This window comes from Palaemon carinicauda, chromosome 10, assembly GCF_036898095.1.
Source record: "Palaemon carinicauda isolate YSFRI2023 chromosome 10, ASM3689809v2, whole genome shotgun sequence".
Lineage (NCBI taxonomy): Eukaryota > Metazoa > Arthropoda > Malacostraca > Decapoda > Palaemonidae > Palaemon > Palaemon carinicauda.
This window is the reverse complement of record NC_090734.1, coordinates 15411137-15434988: the sequence shown is the minus strand read 5'-3', so window position 1 is coordinate 15434988 and position 23852 is coordinate 15411137. Positions and strand designations below refer to the sequence as shown.

At 44.7% G+C, this 23852-nt stretch overlaps 1 protein-coding gene across 4 annotated transcripts in view; it reads right to left on the bottom strand.

Moving 5' to 3' along the window:
- Positions 1–2522: 2522 nt before the first annotated feature.
- The window catches only part of IntS14 (integrator complex subunit 14), a 99799-nt gene continuing 78469 nt past the window's right edge, over positions 2523–23852 (bottom strand). For all 4 annotated transcript variants that reach the window (XM_068381520.1, XM_068381517.1, XM_068381518.1 and 1 more), the window contains exons 9-12: positions 19670–19781; positions 19230–19339; positions 14894–15022; positions 2523–5074 (exon numbers count right to left, since the gene is read on the bottom strand). In XM_068381520.1, coding sequence (XP_068237621.1) covers positions 4850–5074; positions 14894–15022; positions 19230–19339; positions 19670–19781 — 576 coding nt within the window. In that variant the 3' untranslated portion in view covers positions 2523–4849. The remainder of the gene's footprint in view (positions 5075–14893; positions 15023–19229; positions 19340–19669; positions 19782–23852) is intronic.

The following is a 23852-nucleotide window of genomic DNA, read 5'->3' as shown; positions in this document are numbered from 1 at the left end:
CCTGTTGTATGGGTTGCAACCCTTGATACTTCAGATCCTAGGGGTCGATCAGCATCCTAAGAGGATCGCGAGGCTCCGTAAGGAAGACGTACTTAAAAAGGCAGAGTAATTGTTCAAGTCGACTTCCTTACCAGGTACCTATTTATTTTGTTTTTGTTATTTTGATAACTTCTAAAATGAAATAAAAACTCTTAGCTCATAATAATGTAAACATATATTGCTGGTCTCTACCCACCCCCCTGGGTGTGAATCAGCTATTATAATCACCGGCTAAGTTAAATATTGAAAAATGTTATTTTGATAATAAAATAAATTTTTGAATATACTTACCCGGTGATTATAAATTAAAGGACCCTCCCTTCCTCCCCAATAGAGACGCAGTGGGACGAGGAGAAAATTGAGTTCTTTGTTTACATTGAGTACTGGGTATCTGGACGACAGATGGCGCTGTTGGGCACACCCGCAACCTGTGTAGCGATCGCTGGCGAGTTTTTACCGTAGAGTTGTCTGTCGGGCAACAGAGTTGCAGCTATTATAATCACCGGGTAAGTATATTCAAAAATTTATTTTATTATCAAAATAACATTTTTCTGGTCTCTGATCATTGGAGGAATCTATATCCTTTTTGGGAGACAGTCAAATTGCACTGGCAGCTCAAGACAAGCAATGAATTTGGCAAACATTTGTCCATCATTAGAGGTAGGGGGAAGATAAAAAGCCTTAGGTTAGGGCTGTACTTATACATTTTCTGGTCTCTGATCAATGGAGGAATCTATATCCTTTTTGGGAGACAGTCAAATTGCACTGGCAGCTCAAGACAAGCAATGAATTTGGCAAACATTTGTCCATCATTAGAGGTAGGGGGAAGATAAAAAGCCTTAGGTTAGGGCTGTACTTGAACATTTTCTGGTCTCTGATCAATGGAGGAATCTATATCCTTTATGGGAGACAGTCAAATTGCACTGGCAGCTCAAGACAAGCAATGAGTTTGGCAAACATTTGTCCATCATTAGAGGTAGGGGGAAAATACTTTTCCACAGATCTTGTCTGAAAAGAAAGGATGCTTTATTACGAAGCTTACCTGCATCCTTGTACAGTCCACCAAATAATGGCCCTATTGCTGTTCCCCCCAAAGGGAAGGGGAAGTAAAAATAATAGGAGCCAGTCACCTAGTATTTTCATTCTCAGACTTGTGCGATAATCATTATCTTACACGAGATGCATCTTGTCCAGCGAGGGAGCCAAGTTTGCTACACAACTTGTTGAGCAGCCAACACAGGGCCAAGGTATCTAAGTAACTTATGGTTATATACTCCCATAGTGGGAGGTGAAGATTGTCTGGCATTTCCAATTTCCTGCCTTCACTACCTACATTACTGACAGGTTCTTCCTAATGGCTAGTGTGGAGCTGACACCTGTGAAATCATGAGCTCTCGCCCGAGCTGGACGCAACCCCTTCACCAGTTGAGGGATATGCTTGCCTGGTGGCCTTACGAAGCCAGAAAAAAACTTTTTTTCATTTCTTGACCTTGCCTTTTAAAAGAAAAATTCTCTGGTGCTCAGGCCTCAAGTGTTGAGTTCTTCAAAGTTAGCACCGCCAACATCCTTACAGGACGGAGAAGCAACTCATCTTGATTACTTCTGGAAATTTATTCTAGTGAAGACGAAAAAGGAATCGAAACTGGTATTGTGCACTGTGTGGGGTTCCGTGTTCTGGCCACGAACTTAGGCACTAAAGTTACCTCATACACTTCTGAATGTACTCACATACAAAATACCATGAAGTCTCCCATCTTATCTTATCATAGCCAAGGCTAGCTGGACGTCTCTAGAGTCGGATACCAGTCTGATAAACTTCTAGGTCTCGGATGGGGCACGCAAGTAGAGTTCTCAGCATTAACTTTAGGTCTCTCAAAGTTAACTACAAAGAATTTTTCTCAAGTTTTTATTTCTTTTAACAGAACTCTTGCCACTCCAGAGGCAGTAACAAACAGCACTCGCTACACGGAGACGACTGCAAATAGTCATGCCCCCTGCAAAGTGAATAAAAACAACAGGGATCAAGAGCAAACTGGGACGTGAATCTTCCACATGGCCTCTTTCCCTTAACAAGGAAAAATCTCATTTTGCAGGTTTCAATCACAGTAGCAGATATACACTGCAAAGAAGTTAAAAGGAAAACATTAATATGATGAAATTTGAAGAGGCATCAAGAGTACATACTGCTTACGGACGAGGTTAAACGTAACTAATCTAGCTGACAAACAAGTGGACAGGGTTTTTCTGCATCACCTGTCGGTAATTGTAACAGTTTTTAATGAGTTAATGGCTGTTCCAGCTTACGCTGAAATCATACTCCTATTTAAAGGTCAAAAGGTTTGTTTCCGTGTCTGAATAAAAACCAATTAATAATAGATTTTGTTTGTCAAATGAGTTTTGCTTCATATTACCTCTGGAATGTCAGGTACTGTCCTGTATGCAAGGCTGGAAGGGACATTCCTGTACTGTATGCAAGCCCGGAAGGAGGTACTCCATATGGGTTTATATGAAGAAAGCTCATTTAGGGTAGGGCAGCCGATGTTGGCACACTTCCTTGCCCTGAACTTTTTCTAAACATTCTTTGTTTTTCAATATCTCCATACACAAATAATTCAGGCTTATAAAAAATAAAAGTTGGTATAACTTTACATGATAGGTTCAAAATTGTTTTTGTCTTATAAGCTGTGTATTTAAATGCTTTGTGAAAAATACACAACTAAAATGTAAAATTTTAAAAAATATATATAAAGTTAAACAATTACTTTACTTTTTTTTACATTGTATCCTTCTCACAACAACATTCTTTTTGATAATTTACAGCGGAACATCCATGTACACATTCAAAACTTTTATGAAAAGCAATGTATCATAGAACCTGATAAAAAAACACTGAACTTGGGTTTTTAAATTCAAGACAAAAATTATATACTGTATATAATTCCTTAAGAAAGTACAGTATAGCATGGATATGAGTTATAAAATCGATCAATTTCTTCCTTATAAATATATATGTACATTTTTATGATATATAAATAGTTATTTCATCATCTTTAACCTTACTCATTACTGCCTAACATAATACATACATTAAAGTAAGTTGTTATCCGAATCTTCAGCAATTTTAATTTGGCTAATCATAAAATACCGTATATACTCGTGTAATGTTCGATTTTTGAAGGCCTATTTTTCAGTTAAAAAAGTAAGGGTCGAACATTACACGAGATATATATTTGAAAAAGTAAAAATTTCTCGCCTACCGATAGGTAAACTTTAGCTAGGCCTATGCGAACATTACCCTAGGCTATGCTACCTACCGGTAGGTAATCGTAGGCTATGCTTACACGTATATAAGGTTACCTACCGGTAGGTAAACATAAGCTAGGCCTATATATACAGTACTAACAATGTTCATTTAACACCAGGCATATTATTAGCATGGATTTTATTTCCTAAACCATCATAAATAGTTTTTTTCCGCTACGAGTAATGACTTTACCATAACGCAGCAGGTATGAAGCTAGCAAACAGTCGGGTTGCGTATGTTATAACGTGATATGGTTAATGAAAAAATTAGGCTCATTTTATTTTACTTGGTATGGTATATTAATTGATATTAATAATAAACCGCAAAAAAATTTTCTTAATTAAATCCACATTTTTTTTCTCCAAGTTCAAATGCTATTTTCGGTAACTCCAAACATTTTTACGGATTGAAAGTTATTTGTCGTTTCAGCGGACAGCGGCTGCAATAACTTGAAGCTTGAATTTTGCAGTAAATTTTTTATATTTCTTGGTAGACATCTTGATGGGTTATGAGTAAATTCTTATTCCTATATATTGTGAGGAAAAAAAGGATTAGCATAACGGGTAATTATAATCACCGTAATTACCTGCAATTACCGGTAATGGTAATTTGTTACTCAAAACGATGAACTAATTTTGTTTGCTACTTTTAGTGTTTGCTTGTTTTTGAAAGCTATTAGGCGGTGATGATAATCGGCTGTTTGCAACTAAAGTGTTCGCTAGAAAATGTACGCTGAATATTCAATTGTTATTGTAAACAGATGTTAGCATTTAGGTGTTGTTCCGATTTGTTTTATACATTTGTTTGTCGCACTTAGACATAACCCTTACTTTGTTGATAATTATGGTATGCTGGAGATACAAGACCTCTAGCCTACTGCCAAAATCAAGACTCGAACATTACATGAGGTATATGATGAATTCATGATTTTGAAGGCAAAATAGGGGGGTCGAACATTACACGAAGTCGAACATTACACGAGTATATACGGTAATCAGTATTATACCCTAAGGAAAGGGTGACGGGCACTTTTTCAGCTCCAAGCATTAGTTTCAAATCAAATACTTGCATCTAATGTAAGTACTTGCCTGTTGATCCATTGCTTAGTGCTGGAACCCTTGCTGGGTAGAGGTTAAAGACAACCCATTGAGAGTCTGTTTCAACAAGGTCACAAGTTGAATATTGTGTTTTCTAGTCTTGCCTTTTGCAGTTTTCAAATAATGTGATACCTAAATAATAGTTCCAGAATAGCAGTGAACAAAAGCAAATATTTGAATTAAAGACAAATATAGTCACAATACTAGACTGCAAAGGTAAAAACATTTAATGCAATATTTGAAGATGATACTTTTAAGTTTTATATTTTGCTCTGTCAGCAATACAGAAAATAAAGAGAATTTACATATTGAACAATGGAACCACATCAAAACCTTTATTTCCATATTTTTTCATTTCTTTGATCTTTGAGCAGTTTAAAAAGCAGTTAAAGTGAGGATGGTCAATACCTCAGTCGTTCGCTGAGAATGTAGTTTTTAAAGGAGCAATGTTCTGTCTAAAGTCCTTCTTATCATGATTTCGAAGTGCTTCGTAAGCATGTTGCAGCTGGATGGCAGCATCGGGATGTGCAGTTGAAGGTAAGAGAGTGCATTCACGCTCCAATACATTGGCTAAACCTTCCAGTAATTCACCGAAGCCATATGCAAGTGCTGCTCTACGAACTCTATTCAACTCCTGTTATAACAGAAAAAAAGGTTTTATAGTCATAACTAAAAAAGAATGCATTTAGAAGTACGTATTTGGAAATTCCACAAAATAGTCAAGAATAACATCTAATTTTCTGAAGGCGCCTAGCCATAAAATTGAAAATTGAGCATAATTTGTCATAAAAAGAAATCCTTCGTTACACTTCTTGCATTACAAATGATCATTACCTAGGTTTGTTTACACCATATACAAGTTATGCTAGAGCTCATTTTAGATATAAATAGGTAACCCAAATTAAATTCAGAAAATAATATTTGTTCCAACACAAAATACTTACCGAGAACTACTTTCTTTTGGAGTCACTTGTGATCTCTCTTTCTCGACCAAGGTTTTTCCCGCCGTTACCCCCCTACTCCGCTCTCTACATAGGCCTACCCCGCCGCCAAGGAACGCGCCCCGAGGGCAGGATTAGGGCAGGTCACTGCTTCTCTGGGTCATTCTCTTCCTTAAGTTCCTTGGTCGTGAGCTGTTCACAGCTCACTCTCGTCTCTCTCGATCCTTTGTGGGCGTTAGTGTTCCACGTGTTTCCAGCATGGGGACTTGTGTTTTTTCGCAGTGCGTTATTCTCAAGTGTTACAGTGCGTTCACCCTGTGTGTAACTTGTGTTTTTTCGCAGTGCGTTATTCTCAAGTGTTACAGTGCGTTCACCCTGTGTGTATCCCCAGTGTACGTATAGCTCACTTAGTGTTGTGCCATTCGTGTGCGAACGATGGATCACGTGTGCCGTTGCAATGGGCCTAGAGCCGGAAAGTCGTGTGGGGCTTTCCTCTCAAAGCCAGAGGTAGATCCTCACTCCCTTTGTTCCACGTGTAGGGGGAAAGTTTGCTCCTCCGCGGACACGTGTCCGGAGTGCGTAAGTTGGGATGATATTCAGTGGGTACGCTACGGTACTAAAAAGAAGAAATCTTCGAAGCGTTCCCCCAGGAAGATTAGTGTCGTATCTTCGTTACCGTCGGCCAGTGATCGGTCCGACGAAGCCTCGGCTTCTCCGTCTCCTTCGCAGAGGAGAGGGCAAGAAGCCTCTAGTGTTGTAGAAGGTCAAGGCGTTCTTCCCAGGGAATCCAGTGCGAGGGAAGAACCAAGGGCGGGCCCCTCTAGGGCTAACGAAGGGCCCGGTAGTGCTTCGGGTGAGTCAGGCCTTGTGATGGGGGGCCACGCGTCCTCTGAAGACCCCTTATGGGGCAGTGTTGTAGTCTCAGAGTCCCCGCCGCCCTCGTGGGCCGGTGCGTCGGGCTCTACCCCGCCAGGGGACAACCAAACTAGAGTTCGCCGTCCGAGTAGCGATGCCTTCGGATGGAAGCTACCGAAGACGCCAGGGAGGTCACCGCTGAGGATGGACGTGACCCTGGACCCCTGGCCCCCTAGCATGGAAAGATTGGACTCTGTGCCGACGATCTCCACGGCGGTTCCCGAGGACTTTCTCCAGCCTTCGATCTCGGGCACCCGGCGTCGGGGAAATTCCCCTGTGGATCACGCTAACAGCCGTTACGCGAGAAACGTGGCGTCGTCGGACTCGTCGGAAGTAGACTCATCTTCCGAGGAGGAAGTCAGGGGGAAGCGTCGCAGGAGAAGAGAACTATCCGAGAGCGAACATTCCCGCTCTAGGTCAAGGTCGCGGCCTAGCAAGAAGCGCTCCCGCTCCCAATCTCGTAAGTATAGGAGAAATGTTTCTCCCGGAGGCGCCTGGGTCTACGTACCTTCAGGAGAGTCCAAGATGCTTCATTCACCAGACCCTCGATCCAGCGAACGTGCGTCTAGGCTGCCGCTCTCTATGCACAGCCTAGAACCGCGCGATCTGGCACGCAGGAAAGACCTCTCGAAGAGGCATAAGTCCTCGAGGCCTCCGGTTCACCCCACCCTGCGGGGAGAAACGCGCTTCTTAGCAGGCAGCCTGGCCGAACCAGCCCAGCTGGTGCGGTCATCGAGTAGGAAGGAACAGTTCCCGTTGTCGGGTCAGCCCACCGGGACCGTGACCTCCGCTTCCAGAGCCTTAGGGGAACCGAGGGCCCTCCCTGAGCCGGCGGTACCCACCTTGCAGCGGGATCCACCCTCTTACGGAGCTCACTACAGTTACAGGACGGCCCCCCTGGACCCAAGGGCTGGACGACGGTCTGCCGAACCAGCAACCCAGCGCCCCCACTCCAGGCCGAGGCCTCGGCTGACGGAGGCAAAGCTTCCCCGTCGGAGGACTCCGCATATAGAAGAGTGGTGGGCCTCATCAGGAGGCACCATGGGATTACGGAACCCTCGGCTCCGAAGGGGGATTCCTGGAGGTCAAGCCTGAGGATTACCCATCACGCCACCCTTCCGAAGTCTTCCTTGGCCCTTCCTCTTGCCCCAGACCTGGTACTAGGGCAGGAGTACATAGACAACTTGGTGGCCAGCAATGCAGAGGCCCCCAAGACCCAGAGTGCCTCGAAACTGCTCCAGGGCCTCAAATCGCAGGGTAAAGTATACATTCCGGAAGGGCATCGCCCAGGCCCCTGTAGAGTGGACCAGGCCTTGGACATCCTAGGACAAGGCGGCTCAGACGAAAGGGCCTCTTCAGCCCCAGTTTCCTTCTCTCCTACGGAAGTCGCCATGATGGAGGAGATGTCGCGGGACCTAGTTAACGTCTCCTCATGGCTGGACTGGTGGGCCTCCACGTTAGTAAACGTACAAGCCTCCGTCGACCCCGAAGATCCTGAACAGCAAAGCCTCCTGACGGACCTTCTCACCTCCGGGGGAAAAACACTTAAGTTTCTCTCGTACCAGGCACTCGCCCTTACGGCCAACTGGGTCCTACGGAAACGAGACACGGTCCTAGCTAAGGTATCTAGGAGGATTCCGGACAGAGAGGCCCGAGCCGTACGTAGCCTTCCCTTGTGGGGTGAGTCACTATTCCCATTAAAGGAACTGGAGAACCTGATGGAGAAAGTGTCTAAGAAGAAGGAGGCCAACGTCCCCAGACCTGCGTCGTCTAAAAGGCCTCCATACAGGAGGGCCGCCTCAGATAGCGCCGTGACATCTCAGGCCGCCCCCATCACTTCGAGGAGGGCAACAACTCCTCAACCCTCCCGCAGAGGAGCACCAGCTTCTTCCAGCTCCTTCAGGTCGGGTTACTCCTCCTCTAGGAGAGGCAGATCAGGCCGCCCCTCTAGGAGAAGGTAGAGGGAGAGGCCCCCTACTCCCGCCCAAGCCTCGGGTTGGGGGATGCCTCAGACCACATTGGCAAGCATGGAAGGCACAAGGAGCGGATCCTTGGACGGTGTCCGTCCTGAAGGAGGGCTACAGGCTCCCCTTCCTAGCGGATCCACCCCCTCTTATTTCAGCCAGCCAGACAGAATGGTTGGCCCCCAGGGACCCGATGAAAAGGGCTGCCCTTCAAGAGGAGATTTCCTCCATGTTGGAGAAGGGTGCCATGGAAGAGGTCCTTCTCCCAGGCCCAGGCTTCTACAGCCGCCTGTTTCTGGTAGAGAAAGCAACGGGGGGGTGGAGACCCGTGATAGACCTGTCGGCCCTCAACAAGTTCGTCAAGAAGACGGACTTCAAGATGGACACCCCAAAATCCGTCCAGCTGTCCTTGAGGGAGAAAGATTATATGATGACTGTCGACCTCAAGGACGCATACTTCCAGATCCCTGTCCACCCGTCGAGTCGGAAGTTCCTCCGGGTGAAATGGGGTTCCCAGATCCTGCAGTTCAAGACCCTTTGCTTCGGTCTGTCGACGGCCCCTCAAGTGTTCACGAGGGTCTTCGCGACAGTCTCAGTGTGGGCTCACGAACGGGGTATCCGTCTCATCAGATACCTGGACGACTGGTTGCTCCTTTCCACCTCAAGGGCCCTCTTGGAGGAACAAGGGAGAAACCTCCTCCAGTTTTGCAGGAATCTGGGAATCGTAATCAATCTGGAAAAGTCAAACTTAACCCCATCCAACAGAATGGGATACTTGGGGATGACGTTGGATACCGTGCAGGGGAAGGTTTTCCCCTCGGAGGACAGGATACGGAACCTCAAACACATTCAACCGTTCCTGTCAGAACATTCCAGGAGGGCTGGAGACTGGCAGAGACTGATAGGTCACCTGGTCTCATTGGAGAAACTGGTTCCCCAAGGGAGGATGAGGCTCAGACCCATTCAATGGAACCTCAAGAGCCTCTGGTCCCAGACGGACTCGCGGAAAGCGTTAATTCCAGTCCTTCCGGACACGAGAACCTCCCTGGAATGGTGGCACTGCCAGTCGAACTCCCTCAAGGGGATGCCCCTCGGGTCCAGTCCCCCCGAGTACCTCCTGTTCACAGACGCCTCCAACCAAGGGTGGGGGGCCCACCTTCTGGAAGAGACAGCACGAGGTACCTGGTCGGAGAGCGAAAAGCGTCTACACATCAATGTCCTAGAACTAAGAGCAGTCCAGAAGGCATGTCTTCACTTTGCAAGTCGTCTAAAGGGAAACACCGTGGCGTTAATGTGCGACAACGCCACGGTAGTGGCCTACATAAAGAAGCAAGGGGGCATGAGATCGAAGGAACTGTGCGACCTCACCATAGACATCCTAAGTTGGGCAGACGAACAGCATGTGGTGCTGCTGGCAAGGTTCATCCCCGGGAAGAAAAACGTTCTGGCCGACGGCCTCAGCAGAATGGGTCAAATAGTGGGGACAGAGTGGTCTCTACACCCAGAAGTAGCCAGACTCATCATTCAACGCTGGGGCTCCCCGGTGATGGACCTCTTTGCAACAAAGCTCAACGCCCAACTACCGGTCTATTGCTCCCCGGTCCCAGACCAAAATGCAGCCCTAGAAGACGCCTTCCAGCACAAGTTGGACAACCTGGATGTGTACGCTTTCCCCCCCTTCACGTTGATAAGACAGGTACTCAACAGAGTAAGGGCCTCCCGAAACCTGAAGGTGACTTTGGTAGCGCCCTGGTGGCCGGAGAGAGAGTGGTTCGCGGACCTAAAAGACCTAGCGAGCCAACCACCTTGGCCTCTGCCCGCCAGATCAGACCTCCTGCACCAACCGCACTTCTTCAGGCTCCACGACAACCCTCTCTCTCTTCGCCTTCACGCCTGGAGACTATTGAGCGGCTCCTGAAGAAGGAGGGGTACTCCACCACCACAGCTAAGAGAATGTCCCTATACCTGAGGAGATCCTCGACCGCGGTATACCAGGCGAAGTGGGCCTCCTTCACGAAGTGGTGCTCGGAGAAACACATTAGACCTCTTAAAGCTTCGGTCCCGGACATAGCGGAGTTTCTGGTGTACTGTATCTTAGAGATAAAGTGGGAATGTCAATTCCAGCCATTAAAGGAGTTCGAGCCGCCTTAGGCCAAGTCTTCCTCCTGAAGGGCATCGACCTGGGGGACCTCGAGACACATAGTGATGCTGATCAGGAGTTTCGAGCAATCCTGCCCCCCTCAAGCTAGGAGAGTGCCCAGGTGGGACCTAGCCAAGGTCTTGAAGATGCTAAGTCGTCCCCCCTTTGAACCCCTGAAAGATATCGGGGACAAGGATCTCACCCTCAAGACCGTCTTCTTGCTAGCCTTAGCTTCGGCTAAGAGAGTGGGCGAGATCCATGGTCTGTCTTACGACGTTTCGCACTCCAAAGGGTGGAAGGAAGTGTCCTTCAGGTTCGTGCCCTCCTTTGTGGCTAAGACTCAGAACCCAGCAGTCTGGGACCCGAGGTTTGAAGGTTTCTCAATTCCGGCCATTCCCAAGACGGGCATTACGGAGGACTTGAAGTTATGCCCAGTACGGACGCTCAGAAAATACCTGGAAAGGACAGCTCATCTCCGACCAGGTATCAAGAACCTCTTCGTTTCCACAGGTGTTAATAGGAAGCAAGTTTCCAAGAACACCATTTCCTTCTGGCTGAGACAAGTCATTGCTAGAACCTATGAAGAGGATAAAATGGCAGTGCCAGGCACTCCCCGGCCCCATGACATCAGGGGTCTGAGCACCTCCTTGGCCTTTGAGAGAAACATGGCGGTGGGGCAGATCCTACAGGCAGGCACTTGGTCGCACCAGTCAACCTTTACTGCCCACTACCTCAAGGATTATTCAAGGAAATCCTTGGACGGGTTCTCCATTGGGACAGTCATTTCCGCCCTCCAAGCTGTGTAGCGGTAAGGCCAGAGGCTGTCCCCAACGATGAACACATTCATCGCGACTACATCCGGAGGAAATCGTCAGAAGAAGTTTTTAAGAGGTAAGTCTTAGATAATAGCGTAAGGTTGCGCAGTTACCCTCACTCCCGCACTCTGATAGGCCCCCGCATTCCATAGCCCTCTAGGCCCTACGTGCCGAGTCAAGTGTCAGAATAGCACTCCCGCCTCCTAAAGTATAAGTCTCCAAAAGAAAGTAGTTCTCGGTAAGTATTTTGTGTTGGAACAAATAAAAAATTTTAAGTAATTTTTATTTTTCCTAACATACTTACCGAGAACTACTTTCGGGTAATGGCCCTCCCTTCCGTCCCCGAGTGCCATCCTTCCAGTGCCAAGTTGGGCTATATGACGAACTTAATGAGGAGAATGACCCAGAGAAGCAGTGACCTGCCCTAATCCTGCCCTCGGGGCGCATTCCTTGGCGGCGGGGGTAGGTTTATGTAGAAAGCGGAGTAGGGGGGTAACGGCGGGAAAAACCTTGGTCGAGAAAGAGAGATCACAAGTGACTCCAAAAGAAAGTAGTTCTCGGTAAGTATGTTAGGAAAAATAAAAATTACTTAAAATTTTTGATTTCATAGCAAAATTAGAAAAAAAAAAAATATCTAATAAGATCGTGTTATTTCCATACTATACTCGCCTGTTGTTCATATTGCTTCTTTCTGGAGCCTTGGTTTTATTGACATTTACCACTTAAGCTAAAAAATTTAATTTTCTTTCCTTTCAAGAGACTTAGGCCTCTAGTAAAATGATGAGAATGTAGCGGGTAATGGGGCTTGTCAAGCCACAGATCTTTAGTCATTTCAGTCTCAAAATTGAAACTATTCCCTATCCTCTTGACACCTCAGGTCAGTGAGAAAGAGGGCAAGCATGTATATGAACATCAAGCGAGTATAAAAATAAAAATAAATTTTATTTGAATTCTGATTATTTCTCTGAACTTCCCCTGACGTTCATATTAGTGGTGGGACACCAGTGAGGAAAAGAGATAGTTGGAGGTTTGAGATCTCTGGCAGGACAAGATTATTCAAAGCCTCTCATAAGCATGAACCATTCCCACTTTGAGGAAGTTCCAGGCCTTTCAGTCTGAAGATCTGGCTCAAGACTAAGCGATAGCCTCTCTCTGCAGTGAAGCTCTGACCGGAGAAGTGTCCCATCTATGACACCAATTGCAGAAGATGGTTCACTTTCTCAGTTGCAGATTATCCAGTCTGTCTGTCTGTCTGTATAGATTGCCTTACCAGATATCCTGTGTAGGCATCACCACAAAAAGCCCTTCACTCAGAGGAGATGCTGGATAGCATTGACAGCATTGGCACAGAGTTGTGGTACCTCTGCAGATGGGTTTAACGGAGAGAATTGGGCCATGGGGGGTAGTTCTCTAGGTACATCTAAGAGGAACATCAACATACCTGGAAACCATTCACTGTGTGGTCACTTGGTAGCCACCATGATCACCCTGATGGTCAGGGTCGTTAACAGTCAATTGATTATGCAACATAACTGGGAGGAGGGTGGAAAGGCATAGCATCCAGTTTATACCACAGATGTTGGAAGGTGTCCTCCATCACCGCTGACAGGTCTGGAATCGCTGAGCAAAACACTGGAAGCTTTTTGTTAAGCCGAGTGGTGAACGAGCCAATCGATGGAGAACCAGAACCCCAACGGTAACCTTTCGTAATAAGGACCACCCTGGCCCTACCATAGGCCCCAATGGTTGAGTGTGTATGCTAGTACAATCCTCTTTCCTTGAATGCCTTACTGACAGCTTTACAGCATTCTTGAATGCCCAAGTGTGTGCCAGCAGAGGGACCAAGACATGATTCCTACAGTAGCATTATAGTTCGTCAATGCTGCCGAGTGCACTCTCAAACTCTCTTTGAAAGTTTGCAGGGCTACAACTGGTCACCCCAACTCCAACAGGTTGATGTGCAGATTGTCCTTGGGATCACAATCCTGATACGTTCTGGTTCCTCAGATGTGTGCTCCACCCCTCTTCCAACATCATGGAGGTGGAGACTAGAATGGGCCTCCCCCTAATGAGGTTTTCAGCCACCTTGAAAAATCATACCTCATTTCTTGTTCCACCAGAACCTGAAAGCAGGGGAAATCGGTGACTGACGGCCAGTGACGCTTCAGACCCTTCTGAGGATATTTCCTAAGGTGGCAAACATATCCTCTAAAGGATCACCAGGTGAAGAAGGCACAGGAACAGAAGAGGTGACAGGGGAAAGGGAGTTCAAGCGAACTTCCAATCCCTATTCACCGAAGTCTAGGATTTCCGGGATGTTGGTGATCACTCCACAGCAGACAATGACTCTGTAGCAGAAGGCAAGGACACATCACAGGGTGCTGCATCACAACTCTCCTCTGCAGGTACAGCTGGAAAAGGGGAAGCAGCCAGAAGACTTCTGGGAACTAGGGCCCTTTAGCACCTCGAAAAGTTTCTCCGCTGAGAAGGTACCATCATACCATCAATACCCAAGGCAGGTCCCAGCATACCAAGATCATGATTCTTACACGGGTCAAAAACATCAGGCATAGTGAGATCTGTACTTTAAGAGGGAGGCATATGATTATAACCTTCGCTGGTGAAAGGCAATACTCCTGTCATGCTTAAAGGACTCCACGAGCATACGGCAGGGTCTCCCTTCCCCTTTCAAATTCCTCAGCGGATCTGGGCCAGTAAGAAATCTAAGGATGGAGCTGAAGAGTTTCTTAAGCATCAGCTTGAGCATTGCAAAGTCTGATGTCGATGAATCCATCTTATACTTCTCCCTCCTCCTCTTCGAGTACTCCCTCGACTGCACCGGAGGCCACTCCCTACGCTCGTCAAAGGGGCACGACTGCATGCAGTCATTCTCTCTGCAGAAGCTGCACATTTGATGTGGATCAACATCAATCTTGCTCCATGTACCGCAAGCTTACCAGGGGGCAAAGCCTCATGTCTTCCCAAGGAGCCTACATTACCAAGAAACAGAAAGGTAACCAGATACTCTTAAGAGAAAAAGTATAAAAGCATTAAACTACCAAAGCAAGACGCAGGGAAGTACTGTATGTCAGTATACCACTGCAACAGAAGGCAAAGTGAAGGTTGTTAAACCTACCAGGTTGGTGGGGCCTATCAGCCACCCAACAGGCAACTATGTCTACCTTGTCAAAAGCTTAACGACTGTTCCAGCTTAGCTGAAGTTATACTTATAATAGAGGTCAAGGGTTTGTATTACATGTAGGAGCAAACCTAAATTTAAAGAATGTAGAGATTGAGTCTATCGACAACCCAAAGTAGACTCAAGAGACTGATATTTGAAAAAATCAAAGGTGATGTGGTTTGTACTAGCCATCAGTAGTTGGCACAAATTGCTAGACTGTCTCACTACTTTTACCTAAGGCATACTGTAAGTGTATTGAATGGAACAGAAAATGGAAAGTTTCTTCGTTTTGGGGGTAAATGACAATAATACCAAGCTTCTAAAGAGAAGCAATAAGAATACCAGGGATGGTTCACTTAAATCAATTACTATTTCACTTTGCACTGCTATTTCAATCAATACTTTTTATTTCACAATGATCCACATTCTATTTCATTTCATAGAACTCTCCATATTCCTCACATTACTTAGTAATCTGCCATATACTTGAATCTTACCTTGTAGAAGCTTTGTGTTTTGTCAGGAAGCTTGCGTGCATGACGCAGAATCTTCTGAATGTCCGACTGCAAGCCACCCTGCCTTACCCAAACCACACAGTTAAGCCCATAACTCTTCTTCTCATGTACCTGTAAATATAAGGTGAATATTTTACAAGTACAGTACTGTAATGTAGTGTATTTAAAAAAAAAAAAAAAAAATTGCCCTAATCACACAATGGGTCAAATACCCTCTAGTAGAAATTACATTTTCTTCATGAAAAGTCAATACAGTAGAATATGATAAGAATATATAAAGTGTTCCCATACTTGAGTATTAAAATTTTCATTATTTAAAGTATTTAATATCAGTGATAATCACTGGAATTTTTCCAATAAGTTGAAAAAATTCTTAAAATAAAGTTTATCTTTTCAATACTTGCCCAACATTCAACTTATATGTTCTGAAGTGTAAGCTCCTGAAATAAACATTAAAAAAATCAGTAATCTTGGTTCTTTGCAAAAGTCTAAAGGAAGATACCAAGAAGAACCACAACATCAGATAGAACAGAGTACTCCGGTATTGAAGCTTCACTTATGGCACTACTATTTTTGGTACACTAGATGTGGGGATGAGGTTGATAATTGATTTGAATATATGGTAGGAACCTATTTAAATAATACATTCTACTGAAAATTAGTGTGTCTAGATATTAGCCAATATTCAAATGGCTGATTTATATATTAGTGAGTATTTTGGAATGGTGATGAACCATGAGGGATAGTCAAAGGTCCACTCTAAAGACTTTACAAAAGGATATAAACTCCTTCATCCTAGATGTCTAGCATTTCAAATCTCTACCAAATAAACTTATCTTAGTCTGTAGTAGAGGATATGACTACAAAAGGTTACTTCACTTCAAACACAACAGCCTGAGAGGCAGAACTGTGAGAGACCTTCAGACAAAAATTTGTAACTATAATCAATCTCTAATAAAGAACAAGGTTCTCTGTACTAATTACCTGATAGTCTAGCCATCCCAAGCAAAGTTCACTGAGGAAAATAATACTTATGTACAGTATACTTTTACTTCTCAACAACTTAATATTTTCCTACCGAAAGAGATAATTATCTTTTGATATTTTTGGTGGAAGGAAAATTAGTTGTACCAAAAGAGTGGGGGAATAGAGTAGGTGGATGTAAAACGGAGGTAGTGAGGGTTGAAGAGCTAATAAAACCGGGGGTAAAAAGTAAATATCAGGAAAGGTTGAAAATGACATATGACGAGGTGAAAGTAAGAGAAACTAGCAATTTAGAGGAGGAGTGGAAGTTAGTAAAAGAAAATTTTGTTGGGATTGCAAGTGATGTGTGTGGAAAGAAGGTTGTTGGGGGCAGCATGAGGAAGGGCAGTGAATGGTGGAATGAAGGAGTGAAGGTAAAAGTGGAAGAGAAAAAGAGGGCTTTTGAAGAATGGCTGCAGAGTAATAGTATAGAGAAGTATGAAAAATATAAAGAGAAAAATGTGGAATAAAACGCAAGGTACGTGAGGCAAAGAGGGCAGCTGACCTGAGGTGGGGTCAGGGATTGGGTCATTCATATGAAGAGAATAAGAAAAAGTTTTGGAAAGAAGTGAAGAGAGTAAGGAAGGCTGGCTCAAGAATTGAAGAGACAGTGAAAGATGGAAATGGAAGGTAGTTAAATGGAGAGGAAGCAAGGAAAAGATGGGCGGAATATTTTGAAAGTTTACTGAATGTTGAGGATAATAGGGAGGCAGATATAATTGCTGTTGCAGGTGTTGAGGTGCCAGTGATGGGAGATGAGAATGAGAGAGAGATTACAATAGATGAAGTGAGGAGAGCACTAGATGAAACGAGAGTAGGAAAAGCGTCTGGTATGGATGGTGTGAGAGCTGAGATGATGAAGGAAGGGGGTGTGACTGTACTTGAATGGTTGGTGAGATTGTTTACTGTAATATGTGTTTTGTGATGTCAATGGTACCAGTAGATTGGGTTTGTGCATGTATTGTACCACTATATAAGGGTAAGGGAGATGTGCGTGACTGTTGTAATTCAAGAGGTATTAGTTTGTTAAGTGTAGTTGGAAAAGTGTATGGTAGAGTAATAATTAATAGGATCAAGGATAAAACAGAGAATGCAATCTTAGAAGTACAGGGTGGTTTTAGAAGAGGTAGGGGTTGTATGAATCAGATTTTTACAGTAAAGCAGATATGCAAGAAATATTTAGCAAAAGGTAAGGAGGTGTATGTTGCGTTTATGGATCTGGAGAAAGCGTATGAGAGAGTTGATAGAGAAGCAATGTGGAATGTGATGAGGTTATATGGAGTTGGTGGAAGGTTGTTGCAAGCAGTGAAAAGTTTCTACAAAGGTAGTAAAGCATGTGTTAGGATAGGAAATGAAGTGAGTGATTGGTTTCCGGTGAGAGTGGGGCTGAGACAGGGATGTGTGATGTCGCCATGGTTGTTTAACTTGTATGTTGATGGAGTGGTGAGAGAGGTGAATGCTCGAGTACTTGGACGAGGATTAAAACTGGTAGACGAGAATGACCATGAATGGGAGGTAAATCAGTTGTTGTATGCGAATGATACTGTACTGGTTGCAGACACAGAAGAGAAGCTTGGCCGATTAGTGACAGAATTTGTAAGAGTGTGTGAGAGAAGGAAGTTGAGAGTTAATGTGGGTAAGAGTAAGGTTATGAGATGTACGAGAAGGGAAGGTGGTGCAAGGTTGAATGTCATGTTGAATGGAGAGTTACTTGAGGAGGTGGATCAGTTTAAGTACTTGGGGTCTGTTGTTGCAGCAAATGGTGGAGTGGAAGCAGATGTACGTCAGTGAGTGAATGAAGGTTGCAAAGTGTTGGGGGCATTTAAGGGAGTAGTAAAAAAGAGGGTTGGGCATGAATGTAAAGAGAGTTCTATATGAGAAAGTGATTGTACCAACTGTGATGTATGGATCGGAGTTGTGGGGAATGAAAGTGATGGAGAGACAGAAATTGAATGTGTTTGAGATGAAGTGTCTAAGGAGTATGGCTGGTGTATCTCGAGTAGATAGGGTTAGGAACGAAGTGGTGAGAATGAGAACGGGTGTAAGAAATGAGTTAGCAGCTAGAGTGGATATGAAAGTGTTCAGGTGGTTTGGCCATGTTGAGACAATGGAAAATGGTTGTCTGCTAAAGAAGGTGAGGAATGCAAGAGTTGATGGAAGAAGTACAAGAGGAAGGCCAAGGTTTGGGTGGATGGATGGAGTGAAGGAAGCTCTGGGTGATAGGAGGATAGATGTGAGAGAGGCAAGAGAGAGTGCTAGATATAGGAATGAATGGCGAGCGATTGTGACGCAGTTCCGGTAGGCCATGCTGCTTCCTCCGATGCCTTAGATGACCGTAGAGGTAGCAGCAGTAGGGGATTCAGCATTATGAAGCTTCATCTGTGGTGGGCTGTGGCACCCTAGCAGTACCAGCTGAACTCGGTTGAGTCCCTTGTTAGGCTGGGAGGAACGTAGAGAGTAGAGGTCCCCCCCCCTTTTTTTTTTGTCGGCTACCCCCCAAAATTGAGGGAAGTGCCTTGGTATATGTATGCATGTATTTTGAGAAATGGATGTAATTGAGGAGATTGTTGAACAAATTGTAAGTTCACTTTTAAAACCCATTTGGAGTACACATGTGCCTGGGAGGGGAATACAGATCAATGGGCCCTAATTATCTGTTGGTATTACAGGAAATTCCCATCCTGTTTTCTTTGGCCTTATCATGTGGCCCACTACATTGCCACAAAGAACTAAGGTTAGCAAATCCTTCTACATTTTGAACCGAAGAACCTGTTAGACAGTCTTGTTACATGTAAGTTCTGCTAGGCATTTTTCCTCCTAAAGCCACAGTCTGGTTGCAATTGAAGACATGCCAGGCATTGTTTTTTCCATGTTTAATCTTTATTTTCAAATTTGCGGGATACACCACTGCTGGCTCTGCATTCACTGATCATAATCATTCTGTGTTTTGTTTTTCAAATTATATCTCCTCTTGCATATTGCCCAGTTTTGCTTCATGTCATTAACCACTAGATTGTCTCAATACTTTACTAGAGCTAAAAGTCTTTTAATAAAAAAAGGGAAACTATCTTCTTTTCAAGGTGAATGTCAATAGAACCAAACACCAAACTTCCAAAGAAGAATTATGAATACCATGCATATGGAAATAAATTTTAATAAAATTTAATTTTGAAACTAAAATTACACATTTTATATCTTTTAACCTAACTGCATAGATAAGTTGGAAACCCACTGACAAGTGAGAAATTATACAGTACAGTATATCCCATATTGGGAAATAAGACAATAAACTCACTTTTAATGGGAATGGTGAAGCATTTGGAGATGGTCCATAAGGGTTGACAGGTAACATAGAAGCTGGTCCTAGACTGCTTAACTTACCCATCCATGGAATTATATCAGTTCCTAATAAAAAAAAAAAAAAGTAAAATGTTAAGAAAAAATAATTACAGATACTAAGTATGCAATAATTTTTTTAACTTGAATTCAAAACTACTATTAAAGTGCATAAATAAAAAAAAAAAAGAAACTAAACATGATTTATCCAGAAAATGCCTATTCTACAGTATATATCGTTATGAAAAGTCGGTAATGAAAGATTGAGGATAGCCTCCATAACTAACTAACTACACAAGTACAAAGTAACTTTTTTATGAAACGTTCTCCCCATTTACTATTATCCTACTAACTTATGAATGAAGACAACTTCACAGACAGCACACCTGTTATACTCACCAGGCACAAATATGGAGAGCATCAAGTTAGACTTTTTCTTATTATCGGCCCAAGAATACAAAATACCAAACCAATTCTCTCCAATCTGACAAAGGGCAACCATATTCTCCCTCTGAAAAATGTTATTTTGATTATAAAATAAATTTTTGAATATACTTACCCGGTGATTATATAGCTGCAACTCTGTTGCTCGACAGACAACTCTACGGTAAAAACTCGCCAGCGATCGCTACACAGGTTGCGGGTGTGCCCAACAGCGCCATCTGTCGACCAGATACCCAGTTCTCAATGTAAACAAAGACTCAATTTTCTCCTCGTCCCACTGCGTCTCTATTGGGGAGGAAGGGAGGGTCATTTAATTTATAATCACCGGGTGGGAGGGTCATTTAATTTATAATCACCGGGTAAGTATATTCAAAAATTTATTTTATAATCAAAATAACATTTTTCAATATTTAACTTAGCCGGTGATTATATAGCTGATTCACACCCAGGGTGGTGGGTAGAGACCAGCAATATATGTTTACACTTTTATGAGCTAAGAGTTTTTATTTCATTTTAGAAGTTATCAAAATAACAAAAACAAAATAAATAGGTACCTGGTAAGGAAGTCGACTTGAACAATTACTCTGCCTTTTAAGTACGTCTTCCTTACGGAGCCTTGCGATCCTCTTAGGATGCTGATCGACCCCTAGGATCTGAAGTATCAAGGGTTGCAACCCATACAACAGGACCTCATCAAAACCCCTAATCTAGGCGCTCTCAAGAAATGACTTTGACCACCCGCCAAATCAACCAGGATGCGAAAGGCTTCTTAGCCTTCCGGACAACCCAAAAAACAACAATAAAAACAGTTCAAGAGAAAGATTAAAAGGGTATGGAATTAGGGAATTGTAGTGGTTGAGCCCTCACCCACTACTGCACTCGCTGCTACGAATGGTCCCAGTGTGTAGCAGTCCTCGTAAAGAGACTGGACATCCTTTAGATAAAAAGATGCAAACACTGACTTGCTTCTCCAATAGGTTGCGTCCATTATACTTCGCAGAGATCTATTTTGCTTAAAGGCCACGGAAGTTGCGACAGCTCTAACTTCGTGTGTCCTCACCCTAAGCAATGCTTGGTCTTCCTCACTCAGATGTGAATGAGCTTCTCGTATTAACAGTCTGATAAAGTAGGATAAAGCATTCTTTGATATAGGCAAAGATGGTTTCTTAACTGAACACCATAAAGCTTCAGATTGGCCTCGTAAAGGTTTAGTTCGCTTTAAATAGAACTTAAGAGCTCTCACAGGGCATAAGACTCTTTCTAGTTCATTGCCTACCATATTCGATAAGCTGGGAATATCGAACGATTTCGGCCAAGGTCGAGAAGGCAGCTCATTTTTGGCTAGAAAACCAAGTTGTAGCGAACATGTAGCTTTTTCTGACGAAAATCCGATGTTCTTGCTGAAGGCATGAATCTCACTGACTCTTTTAGCTGTGGCTAAGCATACCAGGAAAAGTGTCTTTAAAGTGAGATCTTTCAGGGAGGCTGATTGTAGCGGCTCAAACCTGTCTGACATGAGGAATCTTAGTACCACGTCTAAATTCCAACCAAGTGTAACCAAACGACGCTCCTTCGTGGTCTCAAAAGACTTAAGGAGGTCCTGAAGATCTTTATTGTTGGAAAGATCTAAGCCTATATGCCGGAAGACCGATGCCAACATGCTTCTGTAGCCCTTGATAGTGGGAGCTGAAAGGGATCGTCCTTTTCTCAGGTATAAGAGAAAGTCAGCTATTTGAGCTACAGAGGTACTGGTCGAGGATACAGATACTGACTTGCACCAGTTTCGGAAGACTTCCCACTTCGATTGGTAGACTCTAAGGGTGGATGTTCTCCTTGCTCTAGCAATCGCACTGGCTGCCTCCTTCGAAAAGCCTCTAGCTCTCGAGAGTCTTTCGATAGTCTGAAGGCAGTCAGACGAAGAGCGTGGAGGCTTTGGTGTACCTTCTTTACGTGTGGCTGACGTAGAAGGTCCACCCTTAGAGGAAGACTTCTGGGAACGTCTACTAGCCATCGAAGTACCTCGGTGGACCATTCTCTCGCGGGCCAGAGGGGAGTAACTAGCGTCAACCTTGTCCCTTCGTGAGAGGCGAACTTCTGCAGTACCTTGTTGACAATCTTGAACGGTGGGAATGCGTATAGATCTAGATGCGACCAATCTAGGAGAAAGGCATCTATATGTATTGCTGCTGGGTCCGGGACTGGTGAGCAATATATTGGGAGCCTCTTGGTCATCGAGGTTGCAAAGAGATCTATGGTTGGTTGGCCCCAAGTGGCCCAAAGTCTCTTGCATACATCCTTGTGGAGGGTCCATTCCGTTGGAATTACTTGCCCTTTCTGACTGAGACAATCTGCCATGACATTCAAGTTGCCTTGGATGAACCTCGTTACTAGTGATATGTTTTGACCTTTTGACCAGATGAGCAGGTCCCTTGCGATCTCGTACAACGTCAGTGAGTGGGTCCCTCCTTGCTTGGAGATGTACGCCAAGGCAGTGGTGTTGTCCGAGTTCACTTCCACCACTTTGCCTCGAAGGAGAGACTTTTCAAGGCCAGATGTACTGCCAGCAGCTCCTTGCAGTTGATATGCATGATCCATTGACTCGGGTTCCACAGTCCTGAACATTCCCGACCGTCTAATGTCGCGCCCCAGCCTACGTCCGATGCGTCCGAGAAGAGAACGTGGTTGGGAGTCTGAACAGCCAGGGGAAGACCCTCTCTTAGGTTGATACTGTCCTTCCACCAAGTCAGGCAAGACTTCATCTTTTCGGAAATGGGGATCGAGACCGCTTCTAGCGTCTTGTCCTTTTTCCAGTGAAAAGCTAGATGGTATTGAAGAGGACGGAGGTGTAGTCTTCCTAATGACACAAATTGTTCCAGGGATGATAGCGTCCCTACCAGACTCATCCACTTCCTGACTGAGCATTGTTCCTTCTTCAGCATGTTCTGGATGCATAACTGGGCTTGGCTTATTCTGGGGGCCGACGGAAAAGCCCGAAAAGCTAGACTGTGAATCTCCATCCCTAAATACACAATAGTTTGGGATGGGACCAGTTGTGACCTTTCCATATTGACAAGGAGACCCAATTCCTTGGTCAGATCTAGAGTCCACTTTAGATCCTTCAGACAGCGACGACTGGAAGAGGCTCTGAGAAGCCAGTCGTCCAAATAGAGGGAGGCTCGGATGTCCGATAAATGAAGGAATTTGGCTACATTCCTCATCAGCCTCGTAAACACAAGAGGAGCTGTGCTTAGGCCAAAGCACAGGGCTTGAAACTGGTAGACAACCTTTTCGAAAACGAATCTCAGAAAAGGTTGGGAGTCCGGGTGGATGGGGACGTGGAAGTAGGCGTCCCTTAGGTCTAAAGAGACCATCCAGTCTTCCCTTCTGACCGCTGCTAAGACTGACTTTGTGGTCTCCATGGAGAACGTCTGCTTTGTGACAAAGACATTCAGAGCACTGACGTCTAGCACCGGCCTCCACCCTCCTGTCTTCTTTGACACCAAGAAGAGGCGGTTGTAGAATCCCGGAGATTGAAGGTCCGAGACTTTGACCACCGCTCCCTTCTCTAGTAAAAGAGACACTTCCCGTTTCAAGGCTCGTCTCTTGTCTTCCTCTCTGTACCTGGGAGAGAGATCGATGGGAGACGCTAGAGGGGGTTTCCGTACAAAAGGGATCTTGTACCCCTCTCTGAGCAACTTCACAGATTGTGCATCTGCGCCTCTCTTCTCCCAGGTCTGCCAGAAGTTCTTGAGTCTGGCTCCCACTGCTGTCTGAAGATGCGGGCAGTCAGACTCTGCCCTTATAGGACTTGGATCCTTTCTTCTTTCCTCGTTTCCCTTCGGCACGAGCACCTCCTCTGCTGGAGGCTCTGCCACGAAAGGGCGGAATATAACGGGACGCTGGAGTGTCCATCCTTGGTCTAGCTGACAAGGTAGGCAAAGGGGGAGCTTTGCGAGCGGAGGACGCAACAAGATCGTGATTGTCCTTCTGCACCAATGAAGCGGCTATTTCCTTAATCAGGACTTCTGGAAAAAGGCACTTGGAAAGAGGAGCAAAGAGAAGCTCAGATCTCTGGCACGGTGTAACTCCAGCTGAAAGGAATGAGCAGAGGTTTTCACGCTTTTTAAGGACTCCGGAC